This window comes from Pyrgilauda ruficollis, unplaced genomic scaffold (genome assembly GCF_017590135.1).
Source record: "Pyrgilauda ruficollis isolate IOZ18807 unplaced genomic scaffold, ASM1759013v1 scaffold38, whole genome shotgun sequence".
In the NCBI taxonomy this organism is placed as follows: Eukaryota; Metazoa; Chordata; class Aves; order Passeriformes; family Passeridae; genus Pyrgilauda; species Pyrgilauda ruficollis.
In genome coordinates this window covers 4,489,554-4,507,667 of record NW_024525267.1, presented here as the reverse complement: position 1 = coordinate 4,507,667, position 18,114 = coordinate 4,489,554, and the positions used below count along the sequence as shown (strand labels likewise).

Here is an 18,114-nt window from a genome sequence, read left to right as displayed (position 1 = left end):
ATTGCAAAGCAAAGGATAACTTACCCCTTACCTGGAGAAGATTACTTGAATAGGATCAAGAGAAAATATGCTACAGCAGGGCACGGTAACTTGAGTCATGGGACTTCACAGTATCTATCAACCTCCCACCCACTTATCCCCTGTTGTTCAGAATTTACTTGTATATCACCTCTTGTCCATGTACCAAGGACCATAGGGTGCCAGTGCATTAGAAGTCTACCATGGCAGCAGGCCCAGACTAAGCACCCCTATCCTCCATCCACCTCTTTCCACTTGTGAGCACAAGCACCTGCCTGGAATCCCAGGGAACCAGACTGGCAAACTGTGCCACCCAAAAGCTCTTTCCCAGCCCATCAGCTTCCTCACCCAAGCATGCAGTCAAAGGCATACAAGCACTGAGTGGTGGCTGGCAGTATGGAGATGCTCTGACCTCCTAGGAGGGGCAGTCCTAGACTGTCCTGTCACCAGCCCTACCCACACAGGCTGCCCCTGTAACAGCTCTGGAGACACTCAGGGCACCCACCACCACCAAAGCTGAAAGCTACTCATGTAAGTTTTATATGGTTGTGTACCATACAAAAATTCCTTTTACTGGGAGGTTGCACAAGTCTGAGAAGAGATGAGCCCTCCTAGTTTTTAGAAAAGAATGAAATTGGCTCAAGCCGAAAGTGAGACTCATTCCTTGCCCCAGCACAGCACAGTGGCAGGGATGAGCAGGCAGGTAGGAACAGGTCTATGTAAAACTTGCACTGGTAAGGAAAAAAGCTGATCACAGAACCACACCTGGAGCACAGAAACTGCAGCCTGAGAGAGAATAGATCAAGGAATAAAATGGAGTGCCCCCACTGCTGGGAGATGTATCTCTTTAAAAACCCTAATACCTACCGAGAGTTTCCTTTGTCACACAAAGGCAATCAGTTCCCAAGCAGTGCACACTAATAAACTAAAAAGAAACACTGTATTTCCTACCTCCTTTTTTATTATTTTTAATACTGCTCTTTGCATGGCCTGCACCGCAGGACGGGTTCGAAGTTGAAACCTCAGCGATGGATAAAGACACCACTCATCTGCCTTTAGATTTTGCTACACCAGCCAGAAAGCTGTACTACAGACACTGTATACTGGCTAATTTGCATAATTTTTGTGGCTTGCCAAAACTATATTAAACTGTTTACCAGGAAAGGTCTTTTGGTAGTACACATGTAACTTTTAAAGCCTTTACCAATGGATGTTCCTTCCTGAAGTTGCACCCTCTGCTGACACCATCACACCATGGAAAGTCTCAACAGACTGCATGTACACAGGGCAGTGTGTTAATGAGGACTGCCAGAAGGAAAGCCAGATGGGTGATGCTGTCTGCTGCTGCTGTACTCCTTCAGAAAGGCCATGTGGATGCCCATGGTAAGGACATGCACAGAGGATCCTCTGGGAAGAAAGACTGCCTCTTATACATCCATCACATTCAACCTACAATCAGAAATTTGCTCTGCCATAGCAAATTAGTTACTCATAGCATCGTTTGCCATAGCAAACTGAACACCACTTTACTGGAGGGATGGCATAGGTTTAAATATCTACAGAGCCCTGGGTAAGTATCTACCACAAGTCCAGATGTTGCCAGATGTGCTACAGAAAAAGATTACAGAGATCTGACAGAGTAGTAACAAAGGAAAGAATTGTCTTTGGGACTTAGCACAGAACAGGAAGAGCGAAATGAGATAACCATGGGACCTAAACTGTGACCATATGACCATATCAGAGCATGGCTATCATTCAGCACTGCAAGCCTGATCCTAAGTCAGACACAGACACTGGACTGTATTAAATGTAATTATCAGAGCAATTGATATTGGGTTTAAAGCCATCTGAGAACAGAAACCCAGCACACATTAGCTTCTGGCAGGGAGAAAACTTTCATTCCCATGTGCAACCTTCCAAGACAGAAAGACAAGTCACAGACAGGATAAATGCATACAGAAAACACCTAAATAACAAAGTGAGTCTATGGCAGAATAGCTCTTTGCATTATTCAGTACCGTGCTCTCAATTCAGTCCAAGAAGACCTAAAGCCAGATTTATTCTGCTGTCAAACTTTGGCTTGAGTTCACTCTACTGGGAGGTCACAGCCTAGGATTATACACTTCAACTACAGGCAACACACCCAAGCAACTCAAGTAGCAACTTGAGCATTATCAATACAGTTGTGGCAAGAGGTAGATTATTAAAAAAAGTAATAATCATATTGTTCAGTGCAGGGGATTCTAACTTGGGTTAGAAGAATTTCTTTTGCATAGATTTTTGTGTAGAAATTATCATGCTCACTCCTTGAGAATGACTGATCCAGTGAATGCTTTCCAAAAGCCGTATTTGCTAATTTGAAAAATAAACAAACAAAAAACCTAACAAACACCACACCAATTTGACACACACTAATGACAGAATCACTATGAGAGACCCCAGAGTCAGGTTACTAGCAATCCCATACAAGGCTTCAGTACCCTGCCTAGGAACATTCTCAGCTCTTCATCCACGTCATGCTTTATACATTGAAATTCTTGGTCTGCAAAACAGTCAGCAGGAATACTATAAAGCTTCATTGAGTAACCTGCTGCCAACCAGCTTCAGAAGCCACCAAGAAATATCCAGACTGAAAACACTCTAAAGAGGGTAAAACCTTCCAACAAGGTCCATTTTCTGACCTCAAAGAGATGTTGAAAGCTCCTAAAAACCAGAGCTATTATATTCTCTGCTGTTGTAGGAATGCAGACTAATGAAAGCCCTGCATCAGTGCCAGGCTTCCTAAACAGCATGTGTAACTCCACTTCCCCACAACACAGGGTCTTTGTGCAGCATGAAGGAACATGCACAAGGGGTATGCAGGAGCAGAATAGCCATCAGGTTAAATTACAGCTCATTATTATTGTTACTGATAATAAGGCCTGTGACAAGAAAGGAGAAGCCATGCTGACTCCCTTTATATTGGACACAAAAGCAAAAGAAATTATCAATTTGTCCCATGGCTATCTCCTTGAGGGATGCCACTTGGGCAGAAAGGAAGCATCAGGCAAGCCAGCAGTGAGCAAGAGGAAGGAGACAAGTCTGAGTCACACAGTTGCTGCCCTCAGCAGATGTGGATCACCCCATGACAGACAGGTCAGCCTTTGGGAGACACTGACATTCAGTGCATCCATTCTTGCACTTATCTGCTTCCTATAGGCTTAGAAGCAGAAGTGGTGCAAAGCTGCATCTGACCTCTATAAGAAGTCCATGCAGAAAGCCAGCAGGGTTCCACAGCCAGACCTTGAATTACATCATCCTTAGAGTAGCCTCTAAACCAAAGGAGTAGTGTTATGTAGTCAGATATTAAGGTATTAAAATACTGCCAAATTAAATCGATTTAGAAAAAAATCAAGTAACAGATTCATACAGCACATGCTGAAACTTGGAGTACATGCAGGCTCTCAGCCCTTAAGGCTGACCCTAAGACACTCTGTGGAAAAGCCTATGATAAATCAATGTTACCAAACAGACCCTGGAATATCAGTGGTGGGTTACCATGGTTTTAGTCAGGAGTCAGACACCCAGTCCTTACTGAGAAGTTATTATGTATACATATTACCACTAATGCTTGCAGTGCTAGAAAATTCACTACAACCCTACCACAATTTGAACCTGCACAAGAAGCACATGAACAGGGAAGAAACTTAAGGTAGAGGGCAAAAGTAAGAGTACAGGAAAATTAAGTAGTAGGAGTGGTTTCTAATTAGAGCAAATGATGCCACAGCAAACACATAACGATGAGGGAAGCTCTGGCACATGTTCTGGAGGAAGCCAAGCTGCTTTGCCTCCTGCACTAGCAGGTCTGTAAAGGTCACACTTGGCAACACATGAACTCATCATAGCAAGCTGTTAGGGCTATGACCTCCTCAAGCATTCCTCCATGAAGACATCTCCCACCAGAGCTCCTCCCTGCCCGTGCACAGCTTCCATCACATACCTATAAACATATACTTGCTGCTAACTTTGCTCTAAGGAAAAAATTTTTTTAAAAAAACCAACATAGAAAGTTACCCTCACTTCCCTGACCCTTCCTAATTTTTGCTCACAGCTACCATAAGGGACCAGAAAAAACAAGCTAGTCCTCTGAAATGCCCCAAGCCTGCCATTCCCAGCAGGGCTGGAGCACACTCAGCCCGTCCCAGGGCTGGGCCAAGCAGTGAAGCAGCTGCAGCCTCCTCGTTCTCGTCACACTGGTCCTACAACTCACACAGCGCCAATCAGGCTGGCTAAGGCTGCTCCCAAACGAATTTCAGATCAAGGCTCAGTGCCAGGTAACTCTTAACACAGCCATCATCACTCCATTACATCCACGTCATCCTGTCTCTAAAGTTCTCTTCGGAAAAAAGCTTCCTCCGAGCCAGCACCGGCTGGATCCCAGAGTAGCGGCAGCCGGCATTTCAAAGTGGGTCAGCTTGACACGTTCGGAGAAGGCCTGGATCACGCTGCAGGGAAAAGAAGAACTAACAGGTGGCAGGAGAGAACAAGGCACATGAAGAAACTGGTGACTGCCTCCCCCCTCCCAGCACAGCAGCAACAATTCCTCCAGGAAAACACAGCTACCTTAGATAAGACATCCTTTTCCTGGATAGTTTCCAAAACATTGTCTTCTTCAGGCTTTTTTTTTGGTTTGTGGGCTTAGGGGAAAAAAAACAAAAACAAACCAAACAACAAAACAAACCACAACAACACAATTCAGTGTACCTTTGTATGTACCCTAGTTCTTTCAAACTAAATTGCTTTCCTGGCTCCACTACTGTGAAAGGGTTAAAAATTCATCTTAATTTAAATATGCATTCAGGATGCAGATGTATCAACCTGCAGCAATAATGATGAAAGAACTGCTCTGAGATTTCCACACAGAGAGAGCTGCAACAGCAACTAGCACAGCAGATGACAAACAAAGGGGAAACTGCAGCTAAGTTTGAGGCAACTCAGCCATTGCAGGGATACATCCATAGCCTCTGAATGCTGGTTATCTTCTTGTTGTTATTCATAATACACTACTATAAGCACCAAAAGTTGCCTTAGTTAAAACTAAAAATTGCATTCCTTCACCTCTGTCTTTTGAGCATTTTCTGAAGTGCAGTTACTGCAGCTGCTGGGAAAAGTGGCCATGACATTTATATTATTGCTATTCTATTTCTATTTCACATTATTAATTTATATTATTTCTACAGAAAATTCAAGCAGAACCTTAAATTAAACACTAATTCTTTCATTTCTGCATTAATGGAAATGCATTCTTCAGCTACTGTATTTACATCCAAGCTTCACAGCTGCCAGGTTCGCCGCATAATATGAAATTTGGATTAGGGATAAACATAAACCCAATTCTGCTTTTACATTAATCCTTTTTGCTGTCACTGGGACAGACAACAAACTGATATTTCTAGGTAAGGAGCATACACAAACAGCACAAACTTGAGTTTGGATTTTTTTGCCATCTTTACTTGAGCAACAAAAGGTCAGAATGTACCTTCAGAAGACAATCACAACTCCTGAAGTCCACCCCTTAGAGACCTAGCAGCTCTTTTTTCAGTACTCATACTTTTACTACTACCAAAAAAGAAAAAAGGAAAACATCACCTCAACAAGTTACTTTTGTTTGTGTCCTTGGAGACAAACAAGCAGAAAAATCCCAAACAGGAGAAGCATAATACATATACGTCTTCCCCCACAACCTCCCACAGCACTCAGCCAACCACAAAAAAACCTCAAGTATAAGCTCAGCTATGAGTTCAACAACAGTTTTTTCTCTCTGGTAGCAAAGCCCAAGCGGCTCCTACTCTCCCATCTCTGGCCAAGGTGGCTGCATTTTTCCTGAGCATCAACACAACCTTTTGTGGAGTCACAAACCAGGTCACCATAGAAGACGCAGGGGAGAGCAGATTCAAAATAAAACAATTTCAACTGCTTCAAGGACACTGATTAGGTCATGATGGAGAGGAGGGACTTAAAAAACATCTTTTTTGGTATGTACAAGACTATATCCTCTGCCTCACTGCTGCTGCCTGAGGAAGGGTGCCTGTATGCTGGGGAGGACGTGGCTCTGAAATATCCCTGAAGCAATAGTCCCTTCCATTTTAAATGCATCCTGTAAATAGGGGCTTTATTTTCTAAAAGGGAGATTTTAAGATCAGCACTTTCCCCAGTCTACACTCTCCCATTTGTGGTTTTCTGCTCATATTTATTTATTGCACTCTACACCCCATGGAAAATGAGAGCTAATGACGATAGTGACGGAGTCACATGTTCACAGAATTCACAGGACAAAATAAGTAAGCCAAGGGGAAAAGACTATGTCCAAACATAAGCTCTTCTTCAAACAGCTATGGCTCAGATACACACTGAGAACAGAGACCAACCACACAAAATCATGATCAGACACAAGCAGTAAACCTTGGAAGACATTTTCGTGTTCTTTATTCTGGTAGTAATTTTAAATTAGAGAATAGACAAAATAGATTCCCAAGCCTGCTCAACATTCTCTTTACAAGAAAAACTAGAGTAATCCAGAGTTCATTTTATGCAAAGATTAACCCTTGAACTAAAGCTAGAGACAGACTCTGTCCACTTAAACCAGCAACCTGTCCTCTGAAATTCTGGCATTCACCATCACAACAGAGGAGAGCTACCAAAACTCACTTGCACCCTAAGAAGGCTGCAGACACACTAAGGACCAGAGCATACTTAAAAATGTAGTTGGGACGTGGGCTTTTCAAATCCTGAATGCCAACTCAACTTCTTAGGGCAGAGCACCACACGCTCCCGAACAGTCACCCAGCCTGTGGCACAGTTAACTAAACCTTGCCCAGCCAAGCACCACAGGGTTAATATCTTCAGTAACCATAGCAACCAGCACTTCTTCCTCCATCAGAGCCTCAGCTGGCACATTACTGCCTTCCCAGCATCAGGCTTTCCAACACGTTTAGGGACTGCTCCCTTTCCCCCCAGCCACAGGGTGTGGCCAGGCACATTAGGAGGATGTTGGAGCATTCAGCTGTTTCACCTAATTCTGGCATTTCTCTGTCCCCATGTCCCGTGGGTCCTTCTATTTCCCCTCCACAGAAGGAAGGAGGATGTCTGAATTCCCGCCATGTGCACCAAGGCAGGCATAATGTAAATCAGGGAGCCAGCTGCAGCCTCAAAAGAGGAGATGCCACAGGATGACATTGGAAGGGACTGGTGAATGCTCAAGTTGGCAGTACCAATCAGCCATCAGGTCAAATGGAAGTAGCACTGCAAGACCAGAAGATCCAGCTGCCATCCATGATCCAGTGTCCCACAGGTATTAGGAACAATTTTTGCCTGCTCAGTAACACCCCATGAACTGTAAATACACTGGAGATATCCACCAAGTTATCAGTGAGAAAACAAAACTCCCATCTAGCAGCACACATATTCTGTCGAGAAGAGAGACAAAAAATTAGTTTCAAAGCAGAGCTTATCACTAGCAAAACAATACATCTTTTCTTCTTGTAGTGCACTTCTGAACTGCAGATGCATAAAAGCAATAATCACATCCTACCCTCTCGCCTGGTGTCCACGCCTCACTCCTGGGCAGCTGCTGCATGCCAACACTTGCTCATTTCTAAACCAACCCAAAGTCATTTTTTTGGTTCCACTCACTGGCATGCTTGGCACAGAGAGAGACACTGCTGTTTTATTAATAGCTTCATGCTGGCCCAGCTCAATCCTGTGCAGGGTTTCCACAGCATCGTTACAATGCATTTTTTCACGATTTCCCCTCCTCCTTCACCATGTGCCACTCTAAGAGAGCAGATGCCTGTCTTCCACCTAGCTGTTCCTGCTCCTCAATGTCACCTTGTTCAAGGCATCATTCTTCCTCCTGTGTCTTTCCCCACCCTCTGTGACAGAGTCCCAGCACAGCCAGAACAGCTGCCCTCCATGGCTCCAAGTCCACAGAGCCTCTCAGGAGCTCTCTTCGAGAGCAAGTTCTTTGTGAGAGGTGTGACCCAGCCACAGCACAGGGTATTTGGAGCAGAGCAAGAAGGGGAGCAGTTATTTTAAGTCCAAATGTTCAGTTACCTCATAGTGACATTTCTTTCTTTCGTCTTCAAAAGAGAAAGGACAAACTTCTAGTTTTGGGCTATCTTTGTGACTACTGTGGTGGCACTGCTATGCAAGTGACCCCTCAAAGGCAGAAGTCTGGCAGTAGATACGGACCACGCTGGTAGCATTCAACTTTGGTACTAATACGGGCAAGGCAGTAAGTGGATTGAACCCAGGAATAATGGTCAGCAAGGCAGAGGATAAAAAAAATGAGCAATATGCCAACACGTACTTTTGCTTTCATCTTCTCTAACACATCCAGCACTTCATGACATCCAGGTAAAAGGCTTCTCCAGTGTGATTAAAACAGTTCTTCAGCACACAGGGTGCATGGGACTGAAACAAACTTTTAACTAATTGTGTGAGCCTGGAGCATCAGGTATGCAGATATCCACCAGGTCTCAGCTGGCTAACACACTGGTCTTTCCGGGATTCATTTCAGCAGCTTGCAGGAGACTCTCCTGCAACCTCCAACAGTTTAGCCAGTCCTCTGCCAGCTCCTCCATCAGGTGCACTGCTCTGAGCATTGTCACAGATCTGCTCAGTGTTTTTTAGCACAGAATCCCCTTTAACAAGGGTGGGTTGCCCAATTTCCACTGATTGCACAGAACTCTCCCGCTCACGAGAGCTACAGCTGCTTCCATCTTCTTGCTAAGTCCCAGCCACAGGAACAGAGAAGAGCCCTGTGATTCTCAGGCACAGGATGAATTCAAGGCTTTGAAATACAGACAACAGTAATCACAGGTACCAATGTGTGCTGATTGGAAGGATCTGTTCACCCACACTTCAGCCTGAGGAGCAGCATTGAAACAGATGTGCCAGCTGGGACTCACCAATGCACAGCCCAAAGAGCTACACCAGCCTCCTGGAGCCCACAGGAGAACTCCCTCCACTTGCAATTTCACATTGGCAATGAATGATCTCCCACATCAACGATAATACATCACAAAAATCCATGGTTTAAAAAGGCATCAAGAAATACAAGAATCCATCACTTCCCTGGATAGCTTCCAAAAGCCAATCTCCACAAAAAACCTCCACACACTCGGACATTTCATCTCAGTCTGTGTGGGCTTATTTTGCAGCCATCTATTTGTATTATGTGTGTCTCTTATTATGTCAAAATTTCTCTTTGAGAGAATAACTGACAATAGCCCCCTTTGAGTCTCTCTTCAGTAAGCTAAGCAGATGGAGTTTGCTTCAGCTTCTGTTTCCAAACTGTTCCAGCAGCTCCTGTCTCCACCCTTTTCTCAGTTTTTAAACACTAAAGCCAAGGTTCATTCCCCTGAATGTTGCTGGGTGGAAAGGCAGCAAACTTTTCCAGTGACTACCTCACTCATTACACCCACATAATCTTCTGGGTCAAGCAGGACACTGGGAAGCTTTGCTAAATTACCTGCCCACTGCTTCCCCAAGATTGCTCTCTAAGCTACTTCCTCCCAAACCCCAGGCTTGATGTAGAAAGTCAGAGATTTCAGTACTGAGATTCATAACCCTGCAGTTGGGTCATTAAGAGCCCATTGCATTGGCAGCAATCCAAGTAAGGAAAAGACCCAAAGCACTCTACAAGACTGTCAGTAGCATTAATTTTATTTACCATCCTGTCAGTCCACAGGCTCACCCACAATTCCCTATCAATTCCCACATCACTCATGGAAATGCTGATCATCATCAGTCCTCTCACACATCCCCCTGGATGTCATTTAATTCGGATTCACTATCAACAATGCCAAGACTTGTCAGTGAACTTGAGAGACACTGGAGAGACCTCCTGTCTCCTGATGTTCTTTCATCATAAACGGTAAAGCAGATTAGAGAACTCTGCTTGTGATACATTTAGTAAGTGCTCTACAGCCATTGCAGAGTACTGGTATTTTGGAAGAAGTTCCCATCCCTTGCAAGGAAGGGGGATTGAATCAGCCTCTCATGCAATCAGTGCTTAACAGCTCTCTTGAATACATTAGAGCAATAAACTTATTTCTACCAATCAATCAACTTTTAGTTTCAAAAAAAGAAAAGCTCCTACCTGCAGCAGCATTTGTTTTTCACAGCTCGTTTTTAAGAAATACCAGACAGAGACAGGAATACCTGATTCCTTTCAAAAGGACCAGCTCAGATTGACACAAAACAAAGCTATGACCAACCAGCCCCCACCCTGTTCTCTCATTCCCTGCACAGCTGCCCTCTTCCCATCTGCCACCCCAAGGTCCCCTCAGCCACCTCTCACAATGCTCCTTTGGACTTTTACTACTACTAGATATCCAATTTCTTAACTCCATCCCTCTGTATCAAATAGGCACCTGGGAGGTATTTTTGGTGCCATGTACAGTGCACTAACCTCATACTTCACTTCCCCAAACTCCAAATGAATTTTACTATTTTTTTGCTGTACCTCTCCTGCAAGGTGAACTCACTAGCAAGTCTTATACTCTTACTAAAATATTCAATATTTTGAGAAATTCATTCTAGCCCTCCTCTTATATTCACATGGTTTTCCTCAACACTTTTACTGTAATAACAGACAATTGCCACCTAGTTTTTATTTATCAGTGTCAAAACTACTTTTTAATTACCTGTTATGTTCATGACATCTTCTTAGCAGATATTATATCCTCTCTATGCTCTTTGAGTATATTTCTGTGCCAATTACCACAGAATACTCAGTTAAGGATTATTTTACTCAATTCTTCCTTTTCCTCCTCCATTCTGTCTTCCCTCTTCAAGAAACCAGTTTCCTATCAGGCAGGAGTTAAAGATTCCAAATCTGAGCTGAGATTCAAAAGACATTCAGACTTGAGAGGCAGCTACAGGAATCCTGTGTCACAGACAACCCATGAACAGTCACTCCTCTTGGTGGTGGCAACTATTCCTTGCTGTTTTACCCTTGAAGAGGTTTCTAGTTGTAAGTAACTGTCAAATACATTCCTCTTCTCACCAGTCTTATTTATTTCAGCATCAAATAGCCAACAGGGAGCAGACAAGGAGAGAAGGCAAACATGATCCTTGCAAAGCCCTTTTTATCTGCAGATCAGTACCATCATCGTTCTGTAACTTAAGGGGCAACTTGCTCAGTAGAACAAATGCCCCAGGGCAGAGCATAGGCCCCTCATGACAGAGCCAGTTGGTGCACAGTCTCTGCTGCCTTAATTTGCAAATGCCACTACATCCTCACATGTGCCTTATCATGCATCCCAGGCCCTGGGTTTACAGGAAAATCAGGTATTGACTTAATAGTGCCACCACAAAACCTGCAGAGGAACAGGAATGCATGATTCTCATTCTTGGCCCCCGAAGTCAGAAAGGATAAAAAAACAAAACCACCAAGGTATAAGCAGAAAGTCAAAATAAGCTCTCTTCAGTTCCCTCCCCCCAGAAGCGCTTAGGTTTAGTTACTACATTCAAACAGCAGCCCTTTAATCAAGGAGTCCTACTTATTCACGAGGAGAACTGTAGCTAGACAAGCCTTTCAAACACTAGTTCTGCCATCTGGCAGCAGCACTGAGACTTGTTCCCAGACACACACAGAGCGCTGTTAATTGCCCTCACGTGGACTTGCAAGGCACTGCAATTGTTCTGGAATTTAAATCTCCATGGGCTCCAGATGTGGATTTGTCTTTGTAGAGGAAAAGGTACTACTAATTACCAAATATTTCCCGGACCCCCACCCCAAATATTTCCCGGACTCCCAACCCACCCCCCTTTTCATTTTGCTCTCCCCTGTTATTTCTGTCGTCTTCTATAGCACCAACAGCAAAACAGAGCTGATTGTGTAGGTCTGCAGATGAGCAGTTTAAAGAATTCATACCACGGAATGTTTGTCACTTTTCTCTTGCTTTCCCTGCCCCCGTGGATTTGACACTGAGCAGCTGCCCAGTGGAGAACAAAGATCATCTGGGGATTGCTTTGTAGGCTTTTCTTTTTTCAAATTAATTTTAATTCATAATGGAAAGGTCACAGACATAACCCATCTACCAAAAATGGCAACTTTGCATTCTTGAAATGATACATATAAGGAAAGAAGGGAATAAAAGTAGTGGAAGAGACTTACATTTTGCTTCAGACAGATTCTGGTTAGGTGACCAGACCAGCATGCCGAGATTCTCTCTCTCCTGACTTCGCCTTGCAAGTTTGGCTTAAGAGAAAACAGATACAAACCAAGTTACAGACAAAGTAATTTCGGATGCAACATGGATACAAAAGCGACTTATCACACATCTGCAACTTTTAATCAAGATATAAAACCCATCCACAGAGTTAAAACCCCATCTTCCTATTCAGACCTGAGGCTTTTCCTTGTTTCTTCAATGCATCACCCTCTATATAACATGACAGATACTGCACACTCTCATGCAGTACACTAAGCAGCATACGTTAGATCTAAATTAAAAGTTAATTAATGTTTCTCTTCCAGCACACTTGATTATTTTTCTTCCAGCCATCATTAAATGAAAAAGGGAGGAGCTAGGCTCAGGCAGCAGGCTCCAAGCCCTGGACACCATGAGACTGCAGAGTGCAGACAGATTAACCCTTCAGGGTAGGCACATGCATAAAACCTCCCACACTACACTTCTGAGCACCTCCTGCACTGTCCCAGCAGCCCTTCTGTGCCTCCATCCCCCATACAATCAGGAATGTCCACCCAGGTGACACTGGGTCCCTCAGGTCACAAGCAGGTGCCAGTCTCAAGTGCTCCAGAGAAATCCAAATGCATTCACAGCCACACTCGGACAAGTCTGTTTTTAACCAGCTTTACACCACGCTGGCAGGAGAGCTCTGAAAGTATCAAGTGAAGACCCACAGCTGGAGGTAGCTCGAAAAACCAACTTCAAACTAAGGTATGTTTCAAGAGTAAGCTCTTGTCAATTCTGATGATGTTCGGTCACAAGCAGTCAAAAGAGGAGGAGGAAGAAGAGGATGAGAAGAGGAAAAAAAGGAACTCCGTCCTTTGAGTCAGTACACACACAGCCAAGCCCAACCACCCACCCTGGCAGAGAGAAACTTGCAAATCTTGTTATGAATGAGTACCTACAGTACTATTTCCACTACAAAATGCCACATAATGCTCAAGTTTTATGCAATATTTCAACACAATGCTATTTTCTCTGCGCTGTGCAATTAGACATATAACCACCACAGGTTATAACCTGCACTAAAACAGGTCAGAAAAGATCTAGTAACAGAAAATTACATTACAGTACTATGAACATTCATGGCTTCACCACTGTTTTTAACCTGAAATCTGCTCAGCTAAGAACAGTCAGGGTTTAGATGACAAAAATATTTTAACATTGAAGTACAGATAGCACGTAATAAAAATAACCACCTGTCAGCAACATATTTACACTGCACTAGCAGTTTTCTTTCATGATAAACACCATGATTATGTTTCACTTGGGTTTTTCGGAAGGTTTCACATTGTTTTAGGGAGGTTAGCAACTGTGCATACAAGGTATTTTGCACCCTGCATGTTTATTAGTTTCTACACTAGGCAAAAAAAAAAAAAAGGAGTGAGAAGAGACAACATCCTCTGTTGGCAAGAGATGGGAGGTGAAGACCAGACACAAAACACAAAGAGTGTCTGAAATTAAAATTACAAGTCCTGAAACATTTGGCATTAAATTTTACATTCTTCATCATCTCAAGTCTAGGCTGGAATGCAAAGAAGGAGTCAACCCTAAGCCTCCCTTTTATCAAATTTTTTCTCTTCACTCTCCTTATCCAGGATGGCCTGTTATATACTAAAGTCTAACATGGGGTTCATAGAACAGAAGAGTGAAAAGTCTCTCGCCTCACTTTAACCTATACTGAAAAGCACATTCTTATCCCATAAAAATACTCAAATATAGCAATTATCAGTCAGGTCTCCATGAATTTAAACACTTTCATCCAAATCCCAACACACCACCAGTACCCACTGCAGCTCAGGAGCCTGATGCCAACACTGCCAAGTGATGTGTAACACCTCACAACATCAGGCAATGTCAGCCTGCCTTTAGCAGAGAACCCACCTAAATCAGGGAAAGGAGAAAGTTTTCTCCCAGTTTAGCAGTCTGAACCTCCTCTGTTCTGGGCTACCTCAGGTGCACATCCCAGCCCAGCTGCCCTGTCAGGAGCAGAGCTCCATTAGCTCAGCTCACCCACAGTAAGTTGGGTGAAGTTTCACCTCCCATAGTAAAAACCCCAAATTAGGTTTTGGGGCATTGCAGAGGGAGCCCCACAGCCCTTCCAGGCTGTGACCTGAACCAGCAGCCCTAGGAGGTGATACCCAGTGCAGGGAGGTGCTGCAAGACCTCACAGCACCAAAAAGCAGGGTGGAGAAATGTGCTCCTCATGCTCCACAACAGGTACCCAGGAACCCCCTCTGCCAAGGAAATGCCTTGGGTTAGGAGCTACCCCCTTCCAGCCACACATTCCCTCCCTGGGCATCATACACAGAGGTGCCTGCTGATGCTGGGCTTCATGCCACCCTCAGAACCCCCTTCTGCCCAATTCCCACAGCCCAGTGTCTTCCTCTCTCCAGCCCCTCTGCAGCACCAACCAGCCAAGTTATGCTGGGCTCATGAAAGGGTGTGAAGCAACACCTCCAGTGTTCCTGCTCCAGCTCTCCACCCAAGCCCACACCTATCCACCCTCAGGCCTCATTCCCTGGCAGCTGTAGAGGCCAGTCCAAGGCACACAGTAGGGTTATGCTGAAACTCACGCTTTTCTGTAAAGGGCACAAGCACCTAAAGGCCAACACACATAGAAAGAAGGGAGTGGGGATGCTCCTCAAATATCCATAAAGGCTGATTCTCTCTCCCTACATTCCAAGACGCTTGCCAGGTCCTTCACCTTCCAGGACCACTTCCTCCCCAGCACCCCTTCTCAAACACACAGCCCCACATTTACTGTGCCTCATATGTAAGGCAGACATGACAGGCATTCTTCCAGTACAGTGCTGACCCCACCATAAATATACTCACTTAAGTACTCTTGCTCTTACTGCATGATGTACCAACAAAAAGCTTAAGAACTTGCTCAGAATTTAGAAGCACATTGAAATGAAATGACTGCTTCACAGCAACAACCACGAGAGCAGAAGCGGGGACTCAGAGCAGTGGCTGTTACATCCCTTTATAGCACCATTCCAAGCACAGCTGCAATGCTCACCAACACTGTCCCATGCTTCTGAACAAGGACTACCAGGACAAATTCTGACACTCTGCACTTCAGTGATAAAGCTGTAAAGATAATTCAATTTACTCTGTTGCATATTTCATGTAAGAATAGCCACGTAAGAAGGGCAAGGGTTACTCTTTTTTTAGGAGAAAAGATCAATTTAAGATCAATGAGGTTTACTTGTTTAAGCAATTGCAGTTAAACCAGTGCAACCTGTGTTTAGAGAAGCTGTACACTGGCAGACAAGAAGATCTGACATTTCAGGTAATCCTGCACTTTCATCTAGCTACCCACCAGATATTTGTAAAATCTCCACCACAGCCATTAGCTCTGTGTCACAGCTGTTGTGGAATGAACACTCCGTAATCATTTTCCCACTGTTAGCTTTCCCATTTTTCCCAAGTCTGTCAGGAATCATGGTTGCTTCCTTCAAGAGGAAAACCTTCTACTACAAGCAGCACCCCCTAAATTTTGTTCCACTATCAGGATTCACAGGGAATGCAAACTTCCAATGCCTTTACCCAGGCAGAAAGTGCAACCAGGCACAGTGACAGTATCATGTTGCTTTTTCCACAGCAATTACCACATCTCTCTCTTTTCTTACCACTAGAATATAACCCTACTCCACAGACTATACACTAAAACTCAGGAGAGAACCAATCCAGCTTAAAATTCACTTTGAGAAGAAAATGTTGTTTTAAAAGTTTGTCCCATTTTACAGATGTGGTTTACTGCACAAGCCCAAGAAGTTCTACTGTGCAAGGGAGGAGACGAAGCAGAGCAGAAGACATATATATCAATACTATTCTAATGTGTTGTGGCAGTTTTTGGGTTTCCCTCCCCCCTTGGAGCTGTGAGGACACATCTCAAAACCAGTGTTCAGAAATACCTTGGTTTGCACAGGAGAGAAACAACATGGCCCCTTAATTTCCCATCACTTCTACCCAAAGACTGAGGCTCTCAATCCCTGGGGGCTCCCTGAGCTAATGCACAGGCACAGCACATGCAAGAGCAGCATACTGCAAGATTTGAAACCCTGATCCACAGCAGCTAAGGCTTTCCTCATCTCTACCCAGGAGCTGTCAAGCCAGGACATCTGATAGGGAAAGGAAAACAGGGATGTCTCCAAACAGGAACTACCAAAGGTCACTGTACCAGTGGACATACATCAAGTCCCCCCTACAGGTCATAGAGTACCTTCCCTGTCCTTCTGACCCCTCCCCAATTTCAAGTTAGCCATGGAGTAACTGGCATCAGAAGGAAATAATCAGAAGGTTCAACAGCACCACTGCAAAAGAGCGTTGTTTCCCCTTCCACCATCTACTTGACAAACCAAAACAGAGGATCTACCTGATCTTTAAAAAAAAAGTAATCCAACAAAAACGCTATCAGCTTTAACTCAATACCAGTTCCTGGTTTTCTACTACGCATATGTAGAGACCAGTAAGAAGAGTAAGGAAGCAGGGACAGCCAGGACTCCTCCCTCACCCACAGCACCAGTTTAAACTATCCTAAGGACAACGGGTGGAATGGACACCATACACGAGGAGCATGCAGGAAGGCAAAACACTGCCTGCAAGCAGGAGCCCAGCACTGCGCAGCTCCTGCAGCTCCAGCCTGACACATTACATTTTATTTTCTTCTCCACGTTAGAGAAGAAACATGCCAGAATAAACTCAGTAGGAGCAGAGGTCTCTCAAAGAGCCACCAATCACTCTGTCATCTGTTATTCTGCTTCTGTGCAAGGCAGCAGCGCCAGCTCCCACTCGAGTTCCTGCACTTGAGGGACCTGCTCCATCTCACAGCTCTCCCCAAGGATGCTGCATGATCCAGCCACAGCTGTGAGCCGTTCAGGAACTTTACATTTCCTCTTGACACCTGTACTGACCCCTTGAAGAAATGATACTCACCTCCTGCAGATGTCAAGACACATTTTGCTCCTAGTTGCATCCTGTCCAAGTCAAAGTGAGGCTTGGGCAAGATGCCTCCAGCATTTTTCCTTCTCCATAACCCTCAGCAGTCACTAATGTTTTGCTGTTGATGTTTGCACAAGGCATTTCAGAGCTACTGAAACCCTCTGGATTTCAAAGCAAAGCGCAGCAACACATGACTGTGTGAGAGCACTGCAACACACCATGAAGAGTGGGACCCTGCTCTAGTCAGCTGCTTCTGTTATTTAGAATAAGGTAACTCAGAAGAGTAGGTCCACAGTCAGGTGCTGGATACAAATACATACTTCTATACCTTCTCTGGAAAGCAAACATGAGCTTTAAACCAAAGTTTAAAAGCACTTGCCATAAAACTACAGGCAATTCTTCAGGTACTGGTCATTTGCAAAACAACAGGTAAGAATATACTTCCAGATCTGAACAATGTCTTCCACGAAGTCAGTAAAGACTACACAACAACTGAAATACCCAAGGTTAAGGATGGCCAGATTCCCACATTCAAAAGCTACTACTTTACTAACAGCACTCACTGATCTCTCCCAACTGGTACTAACTAATTTTTAAATCACACATTGCAGATTTTAAAAGAAAGTGTAAGAAATACCTCTTCCTTTTATTATGCAACCCTGAGCATTATATATAAAACATGCATTGTATAATATCCAAAGGTGAATAGATGCTTTTATTGAGAGTATCTATTCACCTTTGGAGCTGGAGTTGCCATATAATAACTTAGCTGCTGAATGCTTCTTAAAGCAGTTTTGGATCAAGTCTAATGTATTTATTTCCAGCAAAGTGAGATTAAACAAGTACATCCATTCCCAACCCTGCATTTTCTTTATCAATGCAGAACTTAAATTTATTGCATAGTGTA

At 44.1% G+C, this 18,114-nt stretch overlaps 1 protein-coding gene across 3 annotated transcripts in view; it reads right to left on the bottom strand.

The window, feature by feature from the left end:
* The window catches only part of RCOR1 (REST corepressor 1), an 83,432-nt gene that overhangs the window by 29,380 nt on the left and 35,938 nt on the right, over window positions 1-18,114 (bottom strand). For all 3 annotated transcript variants that reach the window (XM_041476276.1, XM_041476274.1, XM_041476275.1), the window contains one exon: window positions 12,182-12,265. In XM_041476276.1, the coding sequence (XP_041332210.1) occupies window positions 12,182-12,265 (84 nt within the window). The remainder of the gene's footprint in view (window positions 1-12,181; window positions 12,266-18,114) is intronic.